General features: G+C 45.2%; 1 protein-coding gene across 1 annotated transcript in view; it reads left to right on the plus strand.

The window, feature by feature from the left end:
• Window positions 1-24,194, plus strand: part of GLP1R (glucagon like peptide 1 receptor) — a 206,785-nt gene that overhangs the window by 117,299 nt on the left and 65,292 nt on the right. Inside the window, exons 5-7 of the mRNA XM_069954373.1 lie at window positions 6,031-6,152; window positions 7,811-7,917; window positions 18,376-18,529. Coding sequence (XP_069810474.1) covers window positions 6,031-6,152; window positions 7,811-7,917; window positions 18,376-18,529 — 383 coding nt within the window. The remainder of the gene's footprint in view (window positions 1-6,030; window positions 6,153-7,810; window positions 7,918-18,375; window positions 18,530-24,194) is intronic.

Consider the following 24,194-nt stretch of genomic DNA (forward strand, 5'->3'; position numbering starts at 1 on the left):
GGAAATATGGGAGCGGTAAAACAAAGGACAGGTGCAGCCGTAACACTGGCACTCGCCCTGCTGTCCCTTGCCATAACAGTCCTAAGCGACAGCGGACAACTGATCGGTGGTCCCTATCCTGTATAATGTGAACAATGAGCAACAGACAAGACAAACGCAACACAATATAACAAAGTCAAAGGTCCGGGTCAAATAGCAAACGAGCAGTACAATCATCAGCTGTCGGCCGCGCATCACTATTACACCTAGCAATGCGCAGTTAGCTGTGATTTTAGGTCAGGAGCTAAAGACACGATCAGGATCGGCCTGATTCAGCAGATTATCTCTGTGTGTAATAGGGCCCCTACTAGATCTTTCAGCCGCTTCTCTGTGTTTCACTGCCTCAGTTTCACACTGCAGGTCCCTCCTCCCCTACTCTCTCCATAGACTTCTATGGGCAGCTGCAACCAAGCTCCTCAGTAACCTGAGTGAATTATGAATTTAGAAGAGAGTTTAGGAAAGGAGCATTTTTTTCTAGTAAGATATATTGCAAAGTTACCTATATTCACTTGTACTATTGATTTATGCAAAGTTTGTTGCCCTTATATTACTTTGTATGTCACTCAGACCCTATAGAGGTGGCTTTACAGCTGCTGCCTGGCATTGTGATCCTTGTCTTGTATATAGCTGCTCGGCTACGGGTGCCTTATGGTGCACACCTATGTATATATATATATATATATATAGAATGGACACTTATTCACGCCATCACATCATGTGTGAAGAGCATTTTGCCGCCACAGTCCTCAGTCCCTGCATGTGTGATGAGGACAGTGTAATATATTGTCCATATTTCCTGTGAGGACGGATTTATCATCTGATTCACACAATGGTTCTGTGAGGAAATAAATGGCGCCATTACTGCTCGTTCTACCTCCTGACCCCGGCCATTACTGCTCTGTGGCTGTCACCCACGTTTACTGTCTGAGCACATCAATCCACATACAGACAATGAGCAGACAGGAGACAGATCCTCTCCCTGCGCTATTCACTGTTAATTGTTACTTCTTATAGGGACAGGATTAAGGCTGAGCAGAGCCGAGACGGATGGTAATAGCGGGTCTGCGGTAATCAATAGTTACTATATTCCGCTCCATCACTTATCTCTTCTGACCGCTGATCTGTAGACGATATTAACCGGAATCGCCGCAGGGTAAATTCATTGTCAGGCCAGTTGTTTAGACGCGGAGACGGCTCCTATAACCCCATTCATTTCAGTCATGTCTGTAGACTGCTGGTCACCGTGTCTTCAGTTCTCTATACATAATGTGTCCTGGAGTTGTCTATTGTATCCCCAACTATACAGAACTGAAGCATCCTATATGCAGAGATACATAGACGACTGATGGCGGAGAAAGAAGACCGATCACGTGTAGAGTGAACAATTAATGATTGAAGGGATGTGATGTCACCGCTGATCTCTAGTGATGGATAGGCTGTATTCTCAGTGATGTCACTGCTGATCTCTAGTGATGGATAGGCTGTATTCTCAGTGATGTCACTGCTGATCTCTAGTGATGGATAGGCTGTATTCTCAGTGATGTCACCCCTAATCTCTAGTGATATAAAGGCTGCATTTTCAGTGATGTCACCGCTGATCTCTAGTGATGGATAGGCTGTATTCTCAGTGATGTCACCGCTGATCTCTAGTGATGGATAGGCTGTATTCTCAGTGATGTCACCACTGATCTCTAGTGATGGATAGGCTGTATTCTCAGTGATGTCACCACTGATCTCTAGTGATGGATAGGCTGTATTCTCAGTGATGTCACCGCTGATCTCTAGTGATGGATAGGCTGTATTCTCAGTGATGTCACTGCTGATCTCTAGTGATGGATAGGCTGTATTCTCAGTGATGTCACCGCTGATCTCTAGTGATGGATAGGCTGTATTCTTAGTGATGTCACCGCTGATCTCTAGTGATGGATAGGCTGTATTCTCAGTGATGTCACCGCTGATCTCTAGTGATGGATAGGCTGTATTCTCATTGATGTCACCGCTGATCTCTAGTGATGGATAGGCTGTATTCTCAGTGATGTCACCGCTGATCTCTAGTGATGGATAGGCTGTATTCTCAGTGATGTCACCGCTGATCTCTAGTGATGGATAGGCTGTATTCTCAGTGATGTCACTGCTGATCTCTAGTGATGTATAGGCTGTATTCTCAGTGATGTCACTGCTGATCTCTAGTGATGGATAGGCTGTATTCTCAGTGCTGTCACCGCTGATCTCTATTGATGTATAGGCTGTATTCTCAGTGATGTCACTGCTGATCTCTAGTGATGGATAGGCTGTATTCTCAGTGATGTCACCACTGATCTCTAGTGATATAAAGGCTGCATTCTCAGTGATGTCACCGCTGATCTCTAGTGATGGATAGGCTGTATTCTCAGTGATGTCACCGCTGATCTCTAGTGATGGATAGGCTGTATTCTCAGTGATGTTACCGCTGATCTCTAGTGATGGATAGGCTGTATTCTCAGTGATGTCACTGCTGATCTCTAGTGATGTATAGGCTGTATTCTCAGTGATGTCACTGCTGATCTCTAGTGATGGATAGGCTGTATTCTCAGTGCTGTCACCGCTGATCTCTATTGATGGATAGGCTGTATTCTCAGTGATGTCATCGCTGATCTCTAGTGATGGATAGGCTGTATTCTCAGTGATGTCACTGCTGATCTCTAGTGATGGATAGGCTGTATTCTCAGTGATGTCACTGATCTCTAGTGAATGTATAGGCTGTATTCTCAGTGATGTCACCACTCCTCTTTAGTGAATGGAAAGGCTGTATTTTGAGTGATGTCACAGAATTTGTATGCCATGTTGCTGTTCTTTTCTTCTATGTAGGTCGGTACTACCATGTATGTATTCTAGGCTGAAGGTGTCTTAATGCTCTCCCACCACTTGATGTCGCACAGTGTGTTTATTGGTTGTCAGGCACAGCTGAAGGTATTCATTTAAAGGGTTAAGTGTATATGTGACCAAAGTCATGCACTGTATGATGTTTTACCACCAGCTGAGAGTTGGCTGGGAACCAATCCTTGTCGAGAGTTGTCACAGTTATCCCTCCTCTATTTCTCTAACCTATCACAAGCCGGACTCACAGTCTCCTAGGTCCTCTCCACCAACCAATTAGCTTCCTGATGTTTTTATATAGTGGTATAGCAGACTATACGGGAGTCATTCTAGTAAGAAATAGAGGGAGAAAGAAAAACAAAAATACTTTCCAGGGCCTGGCTTGGAGGCAAAGACCCACCTTTGGTGAGCTATTCCTCTCTTCTTCTCAACTGCCCTGATAAATTAGACAAGAGACTTAGAACGTCAGCACTTTGGAAATAGCAACTGAAGCCGACTGACTCTGCTGCAACTTGCTAGGTTTTAAGGTGAAGTCCGACAGCTAGCTTACCCACAAGGTGGGGCCTTTGTTCCTGGATTGTGTCACTTGGTGCCCTCGTCCAGCAATAGGCGGAACTTCATAGCCATGGATAAAGCCAGGGATCCAGTGGAAAGTTCCCCACTTAAGGTAGCCCACTACCTACTATGTCAAGTCTTACAAGTAACAGTTATCTCCCTAAAGAGACTGTGCTAAAAACTTAAAGAAAAGTTACATAGTTTGGTTAAAAAAACGACACATATCCATCGAGTTCAACAAAGAAGGTCATGTATAAAGGGAAGATTTTATAAATATGCATTGATGTTATTTTTTTCTAAGTATTCTTTAGTATACCTGATTACAGCAGGGAGTCTAAACGTAACCAGTGATTCCAAAGTATCTTCCTGCTAGGAAGCAGTGAAGTACAGTATATCCAAAGTCTAAAAGGGATCTCTGATAACTGATTTACCAAGTACTGTGCTAATGAGAAAAGCTACAGTAAAAGTTACAACTTGTTTAAGGTACTGCTGGACTCTTTAGCACTACAGCTGCACCTACCCTGTTTAGTAACCGGTGTGTTTTGGGATCCAGGGAGGGCATATACCACTCCGAGACACCTACCCTTACAAATGCCAACTAACACCCCCTGGGTCACCAGACCGCCTCTAATCTCTAGTCAGTGGATAGGCTGTGTATTCTGAGTGACAGTGACTGAGCAGGTGTGTCCTTCAGTAGGTGGATGTACGCATTGTTATACACTGTGAACAGCAGATGGTGCTATACTAAGGAAGTAATTGTCAGGATTTTTACCAGATAGCTTTTTTTATCATCATGTAAATAGCAAACATTCCTCATTTTCATGATCCATACAATCAATCTGGTATTTAATTGCAGGACATCCCCTTTAAGATACAGATTAATGGAATTTTAATTGAAGTTTTTTATGGACTATACGATGTGTTTGAAAATGTGACAATGTTATAAACCCTGTGCAGTAAATTACAATAAAAAGCGGAGTCAGTGACCATATCCAGTAAATTATTTACAGACTGTTATGCTGGTTTTACAAGCTTCTCTTTGGCCTCCGCTGTCTTGGGATTTCTTTGGTGAGTGCGCGATACAGATCATATAACAAATAGAAACACATCGCTTACGAGAGCCGTGACACCGCACAGCGAGACATCTCTCCCGGGAGCACGAGAACAATAATATTATAAACAGGAATAATTGAATGGATTCCGCTCTGGGGCGGCAGTAGGAATCTGAGGAATCTGCACCGCACCTGGAATCGTATTCACACAGTACAAAGCCGCCAACCTGAAAACACCTCCTGGGCTCTGTGGATACAGCATTATATTCATGTTTTTCTTTTTTTTTTTTTTTTACCACCGATTGAACCCAAGACACTGAACGTTATAACATATTACACTCATTGTTGTCCCGATGGAGAATATTATAATAGAAAATTCCAAATATACTAAGAGAACAAGTAAGAAACCTGCAGAAAGAAGTCACATAATAGAGAAGAGAAAAGTTACTTATAGTGCTCCTCTAGGAGATTGGGTAGAATGTATGCTCAGTGATGTCACTGCCATATGCCAGGGTAGACCAAGTGGTGTTGTGGCACTTGGGCACTTGTCTCGGTAGCCTGAAGTAGCGTTGGAACCCATCCCCGGACAAATGGGCACCACGTTCGGAGGTTGGATAGCCCAAGTGTAGCCTGGTGTGTAGGTGCAGGTGCAAAATGAAAGACCAGAGTCCAATAGCTTAAAGAAGATAACTTCCATTAAATTAAGAACTTCAGTAAAGTAGAAGATAATACACTTTGGGATGCAAGGAGATAGTGGTAATAGACTTTACATTAAGAGTAGAGTAGAATAGAGGAGTGTCTTGAGGGCCCTGTCCAATGTAGTAGTGTACTCTGCCAGGATAGCGTAGTTGAGAAGAGAAGAAGATACTCGTACCTACGTATAAATATCTGTGATCTGGCCGCCTTATGCCCAACAGTGTCGGGTTAACCATTAGCTCCTTGTTATAGCTAGTGTAGGATTAGTGGGGCTGTTTGTGGAGAAGAGAGAAAAAAGAGGATAGGCAGAAAAGAGAGGGAAACAGGCCTGCACCGGTTATAGGGGAAGAACAAACATGTGACACCAACAGTTAAAAATGTGTCTTTCAGCTGTGCATAATACAATATATACAAGAAATACTATAGCACACCTACTGGGAAAAAACACATTATACTCTTTTCCTTCATCTCCTCTCTGAGAACCTGAGGGAGTTACTTTGCCCAGGTGCATAGAAACTCAGTGGTACACCTGTGCTGGGACACTACATCACTGCTCATCTCCATTGAATGGAGAATGTGTTGTCCACAATGATGCATGACGATCATTTTGTGCCTCGTTCAGGCCAGTGGTTCATAAATAGAATGCAAGACTTGCAGTAAAGACTGACACCTATATAGGCAAATCGGGTAGGGAAATACAGGTCTAAATCTCATTTGGGGTCTATATAAAGAGTGATGATGGTAATGGCATCATTAGGAAGAATATCTTTGACATCACTGCCGTATCTCATTGTACATGTTGCATATGATGTCTTTCCTTCTTCTTCTATAGTGATACAAGGCAGAGTATTTCGGTACTGCACTCCAGAGGGGACATGGCTGGTCAAGGAAGCCAAGGACAATGGGACCATCCCATGGCGGAACCTGAGCGAATGTGAGGACAGATCACTGAAGGTAATGCCCATCATGCTCATTGCTGTCCCCTGCTGGTCAGTAAGCATGGTACAAGCTGCCAAGAGTATAGGTGGGAGAAGGGAAGTCATAATCGCTCTGGGCAGATATCTGGATTATACAGCAAACAGTAAGAGCCATGGTCGCTCAACGCACATCCATCATCTAGTACAAGGCCCTTTAAGGATAAAGTGCAGGGTATTGCACATTGTACAGGACATCTGTACTTGTCCCATTACTTCTTCAAAGTCATTCCTAATGCATTGATGGTCCTGCATTATAATGTGACGGAGAATTAGTCATGGAGGACGGCGCCGTATTCACTGAAAATGTCACTTAGGCCCATTTATCAGACGCATTAACCCAGCAGAAAATCATCTCATCTGTAGTCACATTCACTTCTGCTTTACATTTACCTGCTGCCGACTCATCCATCCCCGGCCCTCGGTGGCCATTCACGGCCGGCAGGATAGTAAGTGGCCTCCTGGGTTTCGACAATTGCATCGGACATGATCGTCCTTCCTGCGGCTCGTACTTCAGCGGCAAGAAGGCAACAGAAGGAAATGTAAAATCTCATCACACAGGCGCTTATAGCACTTAAAGGGACATTAACCCCATTATTTAAACAGTATTTCCAGAGTGGAAAACATTCCTTCCATGGGTCAGTGTCTCAGGAAGGACACTAGAGCTGCCCTACCCAGGGCTGGCCTTAGGGTAGATGGCGCCCTGTGCGGAATTTTCTCCCCCCCCCCCCCCCCCTCGAATCAACAGGATATGTGCGCAGAATGTACACAGGAAGTGCACTAATATACTAGTAGTGCACTACTAGTCATTTTTACTGCCCACATAAGCCCCTTTAAGGGCACACAAGTCTCCACACACAGTATACGCACATTTTTCAAAGTGCCCCCACACAGTATTAATTCCCCTAATACATACACAGTTATCTTACAACATTGTTAACGATAAATATTACCACCATACAGTGATTACATATTGCCTCCATACAGCAATTGAACAAAGCAGAAAGATATTACCAATGATACCACTACATAATACCGCCACACCATGACCACTATCTCTACACACCCTATAAGAGAGTGCAGTTACATCCAGTGACTTACAGGGGGCGTCTTCTGTGATCAGAGTTGTTCACTTTTTCTTTTTCTCTATTCTGCCTGGGCCAGTTTGAAGTCCTCTCCTGGCCATGAATCCTTTCTCCAGAATCTGCCATAGAAACATTTTAGATCCCCTGTACCCCCATATAGTAGTCTGGCTTCTCTGTGAAGCCCTTATATAGCAGGTGCCCCCCCCCTTCTGTGCCATCCCCCATAGTAAGCCCCCCCCCCCCCCGACCCCTATAGCTAGAGGTCCCCTCTGTGCAGTCCCCTATCATAATGGCCCCATGTGCTCTCTCCATAGTAATGCCCCCTGTATGCTGCTGGGTTCACCTGGTGGTGCCCCCTTTTGATTGATGGGGTGATGCGCCCTGTGCGGTCGCATAGGTTGCACACCCCTAAGGCCGGCCCGGGCTCTACCTGTTTGTTATACACCCTAGTTCATTATTACAGTCATTTATCGCACATAGAAAAGCCAACACCAGTGATGTAAGAAACTGATATATCTACCATAATATAATAATAATTTTGCTCTATCACCAGGTCCAACCAGAAGACCAGTTATCATCCCTGTCCATCATATACACCATAGGATACTCCCTGTCCTTCTCCGCACTCGTCATTGCCACATTTATCCTGGTGATATTCAGGTAAATTATAATCCACTCTGGTATAACCTGGGTATCCCCTGTATATCATCCTATAATATAAGTTATACTCCTTTATATAATGATATGGAGCATGCTGGTATAACTTGGGTATCTCCTGTACATAATTATATATGTACAGATGGTATAACCTGGGTATCTCCTGTATATAATTATGTTTGTACAGCTGGTATAACCTGGGGATCTCCTATATATAATTATACAGTATATGTACAGCTGGTATAACTTGGGCATCCCCTGTATTTAATTATAGATGTACAGCTAGTCTAACCTGGGCATCCCCTGTATATAATTATATATGTACAGCTGGTATAACCTGGGGGTCTCCTGTATGTAATTATATATGTACAGCTGGTATAACCTGTTGATTTATTGTATATAATTATATATGTACAGCTGGTATAACCTGTGTATCTCCTGTATATAATTATATATGTATAGCTGGTATAACCTGGGTATATCCTGTATATAATTATATATGTACAGCTGGTATAACCTGGGTATCTCTAGTATATAATTATATATGTACAGCTGGTATAACCTGGGTATATCCTGTATATAATGATATACTGTATGTACAGCTGGTATAACCTGGGTATCTCCTGTATATAATTATATATGTACAGCTGGTATAACCTGGGTATCTCCTGTATATAATTATATATGTACAGCTGGTGTAACCTGGGTATCTCCTGTATATAATTATATATGTACAGCTGGTATAACCTGGGTATATCCTGTATATAATTATATACAGTATGTACAGCTGGTATAACCTGGGTATCTCCTGTATATAATTATATATGTACAGCTGGTGTAACCTGGGTATCTCCTGTATATAATTATATATGTACAGCTGGTATAACCTGGGTATCTCCTGTATATAATTATATTTGTACAGCTGGTGTAAGCTGGTGATTTCCTGTATAAAATTATATATGTACAGCTGGTATAACCTGGGTACTATGGTTATAGTATTGTGCATGTTTCTTCTGATTAGCGGAGATGATGTGAAGCATTGTACATTTTATATGGAAACCATCTGTTTCCATCAGTGTTAATCCTATTACTACATAGGCATTGCCCTTCTCTCATATCTGGGACCATCCTGGAGACGGCTGTGAATCCACTTATTATAATGATGCTGTTTAGCTGGATATTATAACCCCCCCCCCCCCATATGTAATAATAATAATTTCTAATGATTTGGATGTTATATGAATATATGAGGGTAATCCTGACACCCGCTGCGTCCCGGGATCATTGATCGATATCTGGCGGAGCGACCATAATGTCCCCTAATCAGGATATTTATGGCGGCTCCCGCCTGTGTTTCTGGCTCCATTTTGCTGCAGTTTTCAGCAGATTATTGCAGTTTTATGATCTTCTGATTGTCCATTATATGATTATTATGTCATCACGTTGCTGCATTAGACAATGATCTCGTGGATTAGTTATTGCCGCTCATTCCCATCCGGTAAGATATAAATCCTCCGTCCCCTGCGCTCTTCTAAAGCTTTATTTTCTTCATATTTGCATTTCTCATTGATTTATTTTCATTTATTGCAACTTACAAAGATGCAAAGGGAGAGAAAACAATTAAAGGAACAGTCCAGAAAGAACTGATACATTGTGCTATGTCTGGGGCCGAGCCTGAGTCTACACAACTAGTATTCACGTCCCTCACTCCTCTTGTGTCCTCCTCTATCCTCATAGATTGTAAGCTCTTGGGATGAGGGTCCTTACTCCTCTTGTCTCCTCTTCTTCTTGTCTTCTTATTGTGCCCTTAGGCTATGTTCACACTTAGTAAGAGACCAGCCGTTCCGTGACCCAGCCGGGTCACGCAACAACGACCAATCTCTGAAACGATCATTCGGGCCGCAGAGTTCTGATGCGGGCACATCCGTGCGCGCCCGCATCAAAACTCCCCACAGAACACTATGGAGCAAGCGGCCGGAGCTGCTCGCTCCACAATGTGCACTGACAGGGTTTTCTGTGGCCGTATTCACTGACATGTCAGTTTTCTACGGCGCCGCGAGAGATCCCGGCCGGAGCGTATACTATGTTTATACCCTCTGGTCGGGATTCCATACAAGACAAGGCAATGTATATACAGTATTTGTGAAAAGTACAGCCTTTGTTGTCTATTTCAACAACGGCTGTACTTTTACAAAAATACGTTGTGCGAACATAGCCTTAGATTGTAAGCTCTTGTGATCAGGGCCCTCACTCCTGTTGTCCCCTCCTATATTCTCAGAAATTATAATCTCTTCATGGCCGACGTCAGCACCCGACTTACTGGGGCAAGTGTTAGGCCCACAGTGCCTCTAGGGGCCCAGTCCAACCTGGTACTACCCATCTTATTTATTTATTTATTTATTTTAATTTTCTGTCACTGTAGCATCAGCATTTAGGGGAAACCCCGCCCATGCTATGTCAAGCCCCGCCATCCGGGTTGCTCCCCTAACTGGTATGCAGGCAATCAGCCAAGACAGTGGTACACCAAAGAGCAAGAAGCGGGACCAGGCAGCAGCATCCAGTGGAAAATCCAGGCACTGTCAGCTCCACATCTACACTACCCTTCTGTTACTACTACTACCCTGCTGTCACTACCACCACTACCCTGCTGTCACTACTACTACCCTGCTGTCACTACCACCACTATCCTGCTGTCACTACTACTACCCTGCTGTCACTACCACCACTATCCTGCTGTCACTACTACCCTGCTGTCACTGCTACCTCTGCTGTCACTACTACTGCCCTGCTGTCACTACTACTACCCTGCTGTCACTACCACCACTATCCTGCTGTCACTACTACCCTGCTGTCACTACTACTACCCTGCTGTCACTACTACTACCCTGCTGTCACTACTACTACCCTGCTGTCACTACCACCACTATCCTGCTGTCACTACCACCACTATCCTGCTGTCACTACTACTACCCTGCTGTCACTACTACTACCCTGCTGTCACTACCACCACTATCCTGCTGTCACTACTACTACCCTGCTGTCACTACCACCACTATCCTGCTGTCACTACTACTACCCTGCTGTCACTGCTACCTCTGCTGTCACTACTACTACCCTGCTGTCACTACTACTACCCTGCTGTCACTACCACCACTATCCTGCTGTCACTACTACTACCCTGCTGTCACTGCTACCTCTGCTGTCACTACTACTACCCTTCTGTTACTACTTCTACTACCCTGCTGTCACTACTACTACCCTGCTGTCACTACTACTACCCTGCTGTCACTACTACTTCCCTGCTGTCACTACCACCACTACCCTGCTGTCACTACCACCACTATCCTGCTGTCACTACTACTACCCTGCTGTCACTACTACTACCTCTGCTGTCACTACTACTACCCTGCTGTCACTACTACTTCCCTGCTGTCACTACCACCACTATCCTGCTGTCACTACTACTACCCTGCTGTCACTACTACTACCCTGCTGTCACTACTACTTCCCTGCTGTCACTACCACCACTATCCTGCTGTCACTACTACTACCCTGCTGTCACTACTACTACCCTGCTTTTACTACCACCACTATCCTGCTGTCACTACTACTACCCTGCTGTCACTACTACTACCCTGCTGTCACTACTACTACCCTGCTTTTACTACCACCACTATCCTGCTGTCACTACTACTACACTGCTGTCACTACAACTACCCTGCTGTCACTACCAGCACTATCCTGCTGTCACTACTACTACCCCTTGCTATCACTGCTAATCCTCCTGTCACTACTACTACTACCATACTTCCCAACCAGCACAGATACGGCGGGACAGTCCTGATTTTGGGGTGATGTCCCGCAGTTTCACCTACACTGTGAGATAGAGTACGTAGACCTCCGTTACGGTTGCTCTATCCGGGTGAGTTCCTCTATAACTAGGATACTGCCCTGCACTGTGTAGAGTGGTTCTCGGTGTGGCCAGGGATTAATCTCCGACTTGTAGTGTCTAACACTGCATTGTGGAAATAGGTAGACCAGAAAAACTAAGTGTCTTTAGCTGCTTCATACACGTGGGTACTGACTCTGCAACACAACTGGACTGTCCCGGACAGGGTTTCTGACAGAGCCAGGTCCTGGCTTAACTACAGCAGGGATGCCTACTCTGTCTGTCTTCTTCCCACAAGAATCTGAGAGAAACTGGACTACACTTCCTCCCACCTAGTGACTTCTTCCTACAGGGATATGTGAAAGCCCCTGTGAGTGATGGAGAAGAATGTGTGCAAGAAGAGAATGAAAGTGATAGGTTAGATAGAAAGAGTATCTCTATTGGTCAGTAAAATACATAACACAGAAGGAGCAGTAACCCTTTGTTCACTACAGCCGTGCAACAGATACAGGTTCACATACAAAACACTGACATCTGGTGGTGAAACCAATAAATACCTTCATCACCACCTGACTTTAAATGAAGGGCTTTTACGACAGGTGTAGCACAAGAAACCCCCATGGTGGGACACCACATTTACTCTTAGCAAAAGTTGGGAGTTATGCTACTACTACCACCCCTGCTGTCCCTACTACTACTACTACCACCACCCCTGCTGTCACTAATACCACCGATGCTAAACTTAGTAAATTAAGTATACGACGGCCACTGCAGAACGGACAAATTGTGAATAAATGTCATTAAATGGGTTATATAATAGACAGATAGTGCCACTCTTCGTGTACATACAGGACAGCTTTTCTAAAAAATCTAATTTATTGAAAGGTTAGCATTGTTCTTGAGTGTAAATCAGGTCAAATGGTGAATTGTCCCCTCTGGTCCCCTGTATTCCTGAGGGAGCAACGCTTCACTATAGATGCAGCATCCCAGAACCCATGTTCCACGGCTGCACATTAGATGCCACAGGGATAGATATGAGGCAGATACATTTGCTTCTCACATATTGTTTTGTTGCTTATTAAAAGTCTGAAATGTATAAATAATAAACAGAAGTCACCAGAAAAGCGGCAAGCACCGTATCAGACGAAGAACGCCCTGGGGGATCGAGAGAGAACTCAGAAACAAAGTCACAGAAATCAGCAAACAGCAGGCTCCATATCCGGCTGAGAGTGCTCCGAGGGATCGAGAGAGAAAACACCGAAACAAAGTCACAGACAAGCAATTAGAGCCACGAGGAGAAGGAACGAGACAATAAATAGGATTCAGATTGGCGCAGTAAATGCCGGAACACATTACGCCTGGACTGGATGATAATAGAGACGCTGCTGACAAATTGTCATGTAGTGATTGTAGGCAATTTAGGTGAAAATGTAGCCTTGTCCATTTAGCAATACACTCTGCTGGGATTTGTAGAGTAGAAGAGTGTAGAAGAATACTTGTATTCACGTTTAGATACTTGACTATCGGACCGCCATCTGCCCAACCAGTTCAGCGAGTGCCAGGTTGGGTAGTACGAGCCCCAGGTCTTTACTCCTGGGTGTAGCAGACCCCCTAAGAGAGCGGTGCATCTTCAGTAAGATACCTCAGCTTGCTGCTCTTACTGGGGATCAGTTCCTTGCTTTGGTAATTGTCCTGAGAATAAAGTAGAAGGATTCCTGGCGTGAACAAGATGTACCCTAGAGGACGGTTACCCCTCCTTAGGGTTTAGCACTGCATACTAGCAAAAGTTGCTTGCATAAGAAGGGCTCTGTTTAAGTCTCTAGTCCCTGGCAGGGACTCTCTCTCTCTCTTGACTGAGTCTCTTACCACCATCTACCAACTTAAGACCTCCAACCAGGAACAACCACCCTTTTATTGGGGAAACCGGGACTAACTCCTATTGGTGGGGCTGTGTGGAGAAAGGAGAGGGAATAGGTGTAGTTGGTGGACCGCTGTATGAGGCACCTGCACCTGTGATTGGATAGACCAGTGAACAAACAGTAACCTAGTTAAGCCACTCCCTTCAGCTGTGCCCATAGAGACAAATACTCAGCTCTATAACAAAGTGAGACCTCTAGTGGGGAAATATATGAACAACACCTTCATCCCCTGACGATACCTGACAGAGGTACTTTAACCAAATGGAATAAAACTTAGTGGACCAACAGTACCGGGACACTACATTAGGAATCGGGGAAAGCTTAGCCCAGTGCAAAATGTGTATATGAGGAAGAAGTCACCCAGGGAAGGATTGATAAGCGTGAACCTTCAAGCCCCCAGCTGGTGCAGAACTACAATTCCAATGATGCCTGGACAACCACAGCTTTGGTTTTGATTGTCAAAGTGTGGTGTTAACTGTAACTGTTATGTGCCCTAGGCGCCTGTCGTAAAGTTCTCTCGCCAGGTTCAGTGATGATGAAGGTAGTATTCTCTAGTTTCAACACTAGGTGTCAGTGTTATTTCTAAGTTTTGTTGTTTCATTGCACAGCTGAAGTTAGCAATGGGTTACAGTCATTGTTGTGCATGTGTTCTATGTTGGCCTATAGGAGATGCTCTTTCTTCTACCTATGCCTGTTCCCTACACCCACACACAGCCCCTGTGGGAGTAGTTAGTTAGCCCCATGTGGGAGGAAGTCAGTTCCGTGTGTTTAGTGAGTCGAGTCTAGGACACAAGTGTGGTTAGATGCAACTAGAGACACTTAGTTCTTTCACTACTAATTCTATATCTACTATGCAGTGCTAATTACTACAAGGGAGAAGAGTCTGGGAACAATCTAGCCCACACATGAACCAGAATAAAGGTGGAGGGCAGTATCCTGATACACGAGAGGAACTAGCCTGGATAGGACAAAGCTATCAGAAGGTCTACGTATCCTATCTCGCAGTGCAGGCAACCTGTGGATGTGACTGGAGTATAAGAATAGTGACTGCAGCTCTGGATGTGACTGGAGGATAAGAATAGTGACTGCAGCTCTGGATGTGACTGGAGGATAAGAATAGTGACTGCAGCTCTGGATGTGACTGGAGAATGAGAATAGTGACTTCAGCTCTGGATGTAACTGCAGTATAAGAAAAGTGACTACAGCTCTGGATGTGACTGGAGTATAAGAATAGTGACTTCAGCTCTGGATGTGACTGGAGTATAAGAATAGTGACTGCAGCACTGGATGTGACTGGAGGATAAGAATAGTGACAACAGCTCTAGATGTAACTGGAGTATAAGAATAGTGACTACAGCTCTGGATGTGACTGGAGTATAAGAATAGTGACTTGAGCTCTGAATATGGCTGAAGGAAAAGAATAGTGATTGTGGATAGTGGATGTGCTGGATGATGTATAAGAATTATAAATGCAGCTCTGGATGTAACTGTAGTCTTAGAATAGTGAACGCAGATCTTGATGTGACTGGAGTATAATAATGGTGAGTGCAGCTCTGGAGGTGACTAGTATATAAGAATGATTAATGCAGCTTTGGCTGTGACTGAAGAGATGTAACAGGATTCTGGGAAAGCTGGGTGTGGGGACCTCAAGTACATTTTATTTGCCATTTGCAGTAATTTCTATAAATCAGTAGTTTGTGTAAAAGCTTCTTTACCTGGGGCTGTAATGTACGGGGGTGGAGTTCCTGTTCTCTGGTGGTCCCCCCCCTCCCCCACAGATTATAATATAATCACATCCATCACTCATCCCCAGTCACGGACAGGTTATTATGTATTGTATTTGTGCACAATGTAACATAAAAGTCATAAATATGGAAGAGAAACACATTAACATCCGCACAATGAGGAAGCATATAATTATTATAGTGCGTTATAGGATCCATGTGTCCTGTTTACATGGAGACCCGTTATATAAATAGACCTGTAGGTCCCTGGCATAATCCTAGAGGTGCTAGTCGCAGAGGTAATCTGGATCCCAGGCCCCCGACTCCTGTAGCCTGGCAGTGGTCACCCTTACACATTTTGCACATCAGGGATGAGGTTTTGGTGCAGTGTGTAGGGATCTTTCTCCTCCATAGTTTTGTGCATTTGTGTCTCCTCTTTCCATACAACAGTTTGCATCTAGGCGCAGTTCACACTGAGCAGTCTTTCTTATGAGTTTATTAGATCTGTCAGTAAGCTTTGTGTGCCATTATATAAAGTAGTTCTTGGATTAGTTAGTCCTCTGAAATAATATCATTCACTATCCTTAGGGCCCTATTCCACCGGACGATTATCGTTCGCATAATCGTTAACGATTAGCGATCTCAAACGACCGCTATTGTGAAAGACTTGAAAACGTTCACTCATTTCCATGGAACCATAATCGTTACTTATGATCGTATTTGCAATCCTTTTTTTCTTCGCTATTTATTCGCTATTGCGTTCGTATCTATTGCGAACGACCGAACGACGTCTTATTCAATGCGAACGTTTTGCGAATGAGCAACGATAAAAATAGGTCCAGGTCTAAAGGCCCTATTCCACGGAACGATTATCGTTCGTATTCGGCCGATATCGGCCGCTACGGACGATAATCGTCCGGTGGAATAGAGTGCAACGATCAGCCGACATTGTTCATGTCGGCTGATCGTTGCAGTCGCTTGTTTTTCAACATGTTGAAAAACAAGCGACTGATATAGCAGCGATCTGCTGCCGTCGCTCCGTTGAATAGGAGCATCGGCAGCAGACGCTGCTATATCCCATGGGCTGCCCGGACGATCATCGATCCCCCGGGCAGCCCCCCCACAGCTCCCCACCGCCCCCTCCCGCACTCACCCGCTCGCTGCCGCCGCATTGAATAGAGGCGGCAGCGAGCGGGGAACGAGGAGCAAACGAGCGCTGAGAGCTCCTCTAAACGACCTGTGGAATAGGGGCATTAGGGCCCTATTCCACCGGACGATTGTCGTTCGTATAATCGTTAACGATTAACGATCTCAAACGACCGCTATTGCGAAAGACCTGAAAACGTTCACTTATTTCCATGGAACGATAATCGTTACTTATGATCGTAATTGCGATCGTTTTTCTTCGTTTTTTATTCGCTATTGCGTTCGTATCTATTGCGAACGACCGAACAATGTCTTATTCAATGCGAACGATTTGCGAACGTTTTGCGAATGAGCAACGATAAAAATAGGTCCAGGTCTTATAAAGCGATCAACGATTTCTCGTTCGGTCGTTAATCGTTAACTGCATTTCAACCAAACGATTATCGTTTAGATTCGAACGATTTAACGATAATCTGAACGATAATTGTCCGGTGGAATAGGGCTCTTATAAAGTGATCAACGATTTCTCGTTCGGTCGTTAATCGTTAACTGCATTTCAACCGAACGATTATCGTTTAGATACGAACGATTTAACGATAATCTGAACGATAATCGTCTGGTGGAATAAGGCTCTTACTTTCCTTGGTTCTTCCCAGTCCCTCTGTTTACTTCTCCTGGCTGTGATGATGAGGATGCAAATTAGAGATCATTGCACACAGCAATTCTCTTTTTTTCCTCCCTGCACTGTGGAGGTTTACTCCATCCGCTCAATAACAGACATGAACGACACAACTGTCCCTTCAACATGTACATACATCTCTCCATACAGGTGACATGTGGTATGTAATGCCCCTATTCCACGAGTCGTTTGGAGCAGCAAACGAGCGCTATAAGCGCTCGTTTGGTCCTCGTTCCCTGCTCGCTGCCGCCGCTATTCAACGCGGCGTCAGCGAGCGGGTGAGTGCGGGAGGGGCGGCGGGGAGCTGCTGGGGGGGCTGCCCGGGGGATCGCTGATCGTCCGGGCAGCCCATAGGATATAGCAGCGCCTGCTGCCGATGCTCCTATTCAACGGAGCGACGGCAGCAGATCGCTGCTATATCAGTCGCTTGTTTTTCAACATGTTGAAAAACAAGCGACTGCAACGATCAGCCGACATGAACAATGTCGGCTGATCGTTGCACTCTATTCCACGGGACGAATATCGTTCGTAGCGGCCGATATCGGCCGAATACGAACGATATTGCTCCTCTAAACGACCCGTGGAATAGGGCCTTAACTCTATGGGGGGGGGGGGGATTTACAAAGTGTACGCCAGGGAGAAGGTGCAGATTCGCCTCTTCTACCTGGCGTACGCCTTCCTTACCCCCGGCTCGCCCGATGAGCAGACTGGTGGAGCTTGGGGGTGTGTGATAAGGTGGGGAGGAGGCGTGGCCTCCTCCTCCGCCTAATTTATCATAATATAAGCCTGCTCGCTGGAAGCAGGTGTAGATTTGGTACGCCAGACTCAGATACGGGCGCCTGGTTGGCCAGATTCCCTTAAAGGTGTGCGCCTCTTAGTGAATCTGCCGGGAAAAGGGGGCGGGGCCCAATATAAGACCGGCATACTTGTATGCCGGTCTTTGTAAATCCCCTCCTAGGTCTTTCCATACAATCAGGGGACATGTAACCCCACATGTAACAATCAGGTGAGCCGGAATATCCCCATACAGGTGACATGTAACGTGTGACACTATATCTCTCCATACAGGTGACATCTAACATATAACCCTATATCTCTCCGCAGGCATCTCCACTGTACCCGGAACTACATCCACCTGAACCTCTTCACCTCCTTCATACTGAGAGCCATCTCCGTCTTTATAAAGGACTCGGTGCTGCGGTGGATGTACGACATCGCCATTCATGACAACCAGTGGGAAGGACTCATCTCCTACCAGGTGACACAAGCACTGCACAAGCATAACACAATGGGGGACATTTACTAAGATGCGACCCTGGTGTGTCCTCATCCCCACCCCCAAACCCCCTCCCCGCCCCACTGGCGAAGGTGGCATAATATGGCCTGATGCAAATATTTTATTCACAAAACGGCCATTTGCAAATAAATTAATTTGCATCAGGCCATTTTACGCCTAAAAATACAACTTTCTTGTTTGATAAATTTCCCCCAATCACTAAAACTGTATTTTATTATAGTGCTTGAAAAGCCCTATATTGTAATCCGTATTCTTCTTCTTCTTCCAGCTATTTTTCTGCGCGTAATACAGCCCGAACCGCTTTACACACAGACTCCGTTCAAACTGCGTTTCGAAGCCCTCGGCGGTGTGTGGTGTGCTATCTATTTTTTGTTTCGATCAGATTTGTCGTTTTTAAGAAATTTACATTTAAAGACCCCGAATTTCCCATAGAAAATAATGGCCCATTGCAAATAATGGCCACACTCTAACCGCTAACAGCCAATCACAGCACATATGCAAATAGCTGAAATATAGCAGCCAATAGGAATTCTACGGTCTCGTCAGGCAATGTCTCACACCATCCGCAGTCACATGTCCACTATTGGCCAATAGAAGATATAATATATGGAAGGTCCTAAACGATTTTGTCTCACTGACATGAGTAAGGTTGTCATGGTAACCAAGCAATGATCTTTACCATTATAAGTACCCAGATCGCTCTTAAAGGGACCCAGGTCGCCCCTTAAAGGACCACAAGTCGCTCTTAAAGGGACCCAAGTCGCTCTTAAAGGGACGGGAGCCATGTCGCTCTTAAAGGGACCCAAGTCGTTTTTAAAAGGGACCCAAGTCGTTCTTAAAGGGACCCAAGTGGCTCTTAAAGGGACGGGACCCAATTCGCTCTTAAAGGGACGGGACCCAAGTCGCTCTTAAAGGGTCCCATGTAGCTCTTAAAGGGATCCAAGTCGCTCTTAAAGGGACGGGACCCAAGTTGCTCTTAAACGGACGGGACGCATGTTGCTCTTAAAGGGACCCAAGTCACTCCAAAAGGTATGGGACCCATGTCGCTCTTAAAGAGACCAATGTCGCTAGAGCAACCTGGGTCCCTTTAAGAGCGACTCGGGTCCTTTTAAGAGCGACCTGGGTCCCTTTATGAGCGACCTAGGTCCCTTTAAGAGCGACCTGGGTCCTTTTAAGAGCGAAATATGTCCCTTCAAGAGCGACCTGGGTCCCTTTAAGAGCGAAATGGGTCTCTTTAAGAGCGACCTAGGTCCCTTTAAGAGCGACCTGGGTCCCTTTAAGAGCGAAATATGTCCGTTTAAGAGCAAAATGGGTCCGTTTAAGAGCAAAATCGGTCCTTTTAAGAGCGACCTGGGTCCCTTTAAAAGAGAAATGGGTCCCTTTAAGAGTGAAATTGGTCCCTTTAAGAGTGAAATTGGTCCCTTTAAGAGCGACCTAGGTCCTTTAAAGAGTGACCTGGGTTCCATTAAGAGCGATCTGGGTCCCTTTAAGAGCGACCTGGGTCCCTTTAAGAGCGAAATATGTCCGTTTAAGAGCAAAATGGGTCCGTTTAAGAGCAAAATGGGTCCTTTTAAGAGCGACCTGGGTCCTTTTAAGAGCGAAATGGGTCCCTTTAAAAGGGAAATGGGTCCCTTTAAGAGCAACCTGGGTCCCTTTAAGAGCAAAATATGTCCCTTTAAGAGCAAAATGGGTCCCTTTAAGAGCAAAATTGGTCCCTTTAAAAGCGACCTGGGTCCCTTTAAGAGCGATCTGGGTCCCTTTAAGAGCGAAATGGGTCCCTTTAAGCGTGAAATTGGTCCCTTTAAGAGTGAAATTGGCCCCTTTAAGAGTGAAATATGTCCCTTTCAGAGCAAAATGGGTCCTTTTAAGAGCGACCTGGGTCCCTTTAAGAGCGAAATGGGTCCCTTTAAGCGTGAAATTGGTCCCTTTAAGAGTAAAATTGGTCCCTTTAAGAGCGACCTTGGTCCCTTTAAGATCGAAATGGGTCCCTTTTAGAGCAAAATTGGTCGTTTCAAGAGCGACCTGGGTCCCTTTAAGAGCGAAATATGTCCCTTTAAGAGCAAAATGGGTCGTTTTAAGAGCAACCTGGGTCCCTTTAAGAGCGACCTGGGTCCTTTTAAAAGCTAAATGGGTCTGTTTAAGCATGAAATTGGTCCCTTTAAGAGTGAAATATGTCCCTTTAAGAGCGACCTGGGTCCCTTTTAGAGCCAACTGGGTCCCTTTAAGAGCGAAATGCGTCCCTTTAAGTGCGACCTGGGTTCCGTTAAGAGCGACCTGGGTCCCTTTAAGAGTGAAGGGACCCATGTCGCTCTTAAAGGGATGGGAGCCAAGTTGCTCTTAAAGGGATGGGACCCAAGTGGCTCTTAAAGGGACTGCACCCAGCATTAAAGTTAAAAATAAGTCACTAGTAAACGGGCGCTCTTTTCAAGCACTATGTATTTCCCTGGAAATGCAAATCTAGTTTTTTATTGTAAATCATTATTTAATTGGGCACTGTCACTTCAGTCCAACAATTCTTGGCAAAAAAAGTGACAAATGACGATTTATGATAAATTTGTGCTAGAATTTCCAGTTTTTTAGAATTGGGAAGTAATGGTTTGGTGAGTAAAAAGTGTGTGTGTTCTCCAAAGAGAGTTAGTAGTACACTGATCTTACATGTCCAACAATTGCCCAATAATCTGAACATGTGAACACAGCCTTATGCTACGTTTACACGGAACGATAATTCGCCCGATCGTACGATTAATGATGTCGGGGGAACGATTTTTTTTTTTCATAACGATCAGCGTTTAGACAGTACGATATATTGTACAGATATTCATTTTGCGATCGCTTCAAGCCTATCGTACACATTGGTTAAGGCTAGGTTCACACTATGTATCTGTGCGGCTGTATTGCGGGCGGTAAATCATCGGCCGTATTTTTCCGGTTCATGCGTACGCTGGAAAGTATACGATATTAAGGCTGCACAGTTCACACTATGTATGAGCCTACGGCCCGATCATAAACGGACCCGTAAAAATAAACAAGACCATTGTTTGCGGCTGGAACTGTGCAAATTCACGGCCGTGGATTGACAGGCGGTCCGTACGGAGTACTTCAAAAATAGCCGGCAATTATGCCGAATGCCGATGCCTCTAATAGTTAATATATTAAATTAATAAAACACATTTTCTTTGTAATAAAGTCCATTTCGTTGTTCAATAATTTAATTCTAACGAATCCATCATTGTGCAATTAAATATACTGTTAAAATAAATATATATATATAAATAAATGTATATTTATATATATATTTATTTTTTGACAGTATATTTAATTGCACAATGATGGATTCGTTAGAATTAAATTATTGAACAACGAAACTGATTTTATTACAACAAAAATGTGTTATATTAATTAAATATTAATTAGTACAGGAAGCTCCATTAAGCCGTTAATTCATATTGCCGGTAATAGAGCATTCTGTACTAATCAACACTTTACTTTAATTAAAACATCAAATGTTTCTTCTAATTATGTTATCACAATAGCATTATTAGGAGAAACATTTTGAATTATATGTGCGCTCAGCTGATTGGCTGATCGGCTGAGCGCACATATAATTAGCGGGTCCGCAGCACAGTGACTTCATTGTGCTGCGGACCAGCGAAGAGGACACATCGGGGTGAGTATAAAGCTCTCCCCACCCCCTCCCCTGCACTGCACCCCTCCCAGCAAGGAAGGGGGGGTCACTTAACCCCTTCCTTGCTGGGATGGATGCAGTCTGACATCAGTCTGGCCCCCAAGGGGTTAAGGGGGATGCAATTAGGGCCGGCCTTAGGGTAGATGGCGCCCTGTGCAGAATATTCTTTTGGCGCCCCCCCAACCCCCCCCCCCCCCCCCCCCGGCTGACTGTAGCCCATCCCAAGACACACACTGTATATACTGCTTACACAGATAGATATACACATACAGACACACACTGTATATACTGCTTACACAGATAGATACACACATACAGACACTTACTGTATATACTGCTTACACAGATAGATATACACATACAGACACACTGGGGGAGATTTATCAAACATGGTGTAAAGTGAAACTGGCTCAGTTGCTAGGGACAACTGAGCCAGTTTCACTTTACACCATGTTTGATGAATCTCTCCCACAGTGTATATACTGCTTACACAGACACATACAGACACACAGTATATATATCCTGCAAACACAGACACACAGTATATATATCCTGCAAACACAGACACACAGTATATATATCCTGCAAACACAGACACACATACAGTCACATATACACATACACACCACACATACCCACCACTGGGAGTTGTCCTACCAGAGCCGCACAGGAGCATGCTGGGAGTTGTTGTCCTACCACACAGAGCCACACAGGAGCATGCTGGGAGTTGTTGTCCTACCACACAGGGGCATGCTGGGAGTTGTTGTCCTAACACATAGGGGCATGCTGGGAGGAGTTGTCCTACCACACAGAGCCACACAGGAGTATGCTGGGAGTTGTTGTCCTACCGCACATAGCCATACAGGAGTATGCTGGAAGTTGTTGTCCTACCGCACATAGCCACACAGAAGTATGCTGGGAGTTGTTGTCCTACCGCACAGAGCCACACAGGAGTATGCTGGGAGTTGTTGTCCTACCGCACAGAGCCACACAGGAGTATGCTGGGAGTTGTTGTCCTACCGCACAGAGCCACACAGGAGTATGCTGGAAGTTGTTGTCCTACCGCACAGAGCCACACAGGAGTATGCTGGGAGTTGTTGTCCTACCGCACAGAGCCACACAGGAGTATGCTGGGAGTTGCTGTCCTACCACACAGAGCCACACAGGAGTATGCTGGGAGTTGTTGTCCTACCACACAGAGCCACATAGGAGTATGCTGGGAGTTGTTGTCCTACCGCACAGAGCCACACAGGAGTATGCTGGGAGTTGTTGTCCTACCACCCAGAGCCACACAGGAGTATGCTGGGAGTTGTTGTCCTACCACACAGAGCCACACAGGAGCATGCTGGGAGTTGTTGTCCTACCACACAGGGGCATGCTGGGAGTTGTTGTCCTAACACATAGGGGCATGCTGGGAGGAGTTGTCCTACCACACAGAGCCACATAGGAGTATGCTGGGAGGAGTTGTCCTACCACACAGAGCCACATAGGAATATGCTGGGAGGAGTTGTCCTACCACACATAGCCACACAGGAGCATGCTGGGAGTTGTTGTCCTACCACACAGAGCCACACAGGAGTATGCTGGTGCGATGCCCTGGCCCCTGTGGGCCACTTCCGCAGTGCTGGTGTTATGAGCGGGCAATGACCGGGGCAGCTGCAGGGGTTATACTTGTCGCGGTATAGGCCTGAGGGCGGCACAGCTGTAGGGCCGGTCTGTGGAATCTGCGATTGATGATGGGCATGGGATTCTTCGCTGCACTTAGTCAGGGCACCAGTTAGTGGACACCAATGCCGGGGTTCAGTAACAGCGGTTTTATTATAGATGAGGTAACTAGTAGCAACAGTTCTGTCCGGATGCAACCGGGTATATAGCAGGCTTTGACAAGTAAAGCAGGAGTGGTGCTGCATAGGCTGTGAGAATACGTGCCGGATGATGGGA

The sequence above is a fragment of the Dendropsophus ebraccatus genome, chromosome 15, assembly GCF_027789765.1.
Source record: "Dendropsophus ebraccatus isolate aDenEbr1 chromosome 15, aDenEbr1.pat, whole genome shotgun sequence".
Taxonomy (NCBI): domain Eukaryota; kingdom Metazoa; phylum Chordata; class Amphibia; order Anura; family Hylidae; genus Dendropsophus; species Dendropsophus ebraccatus.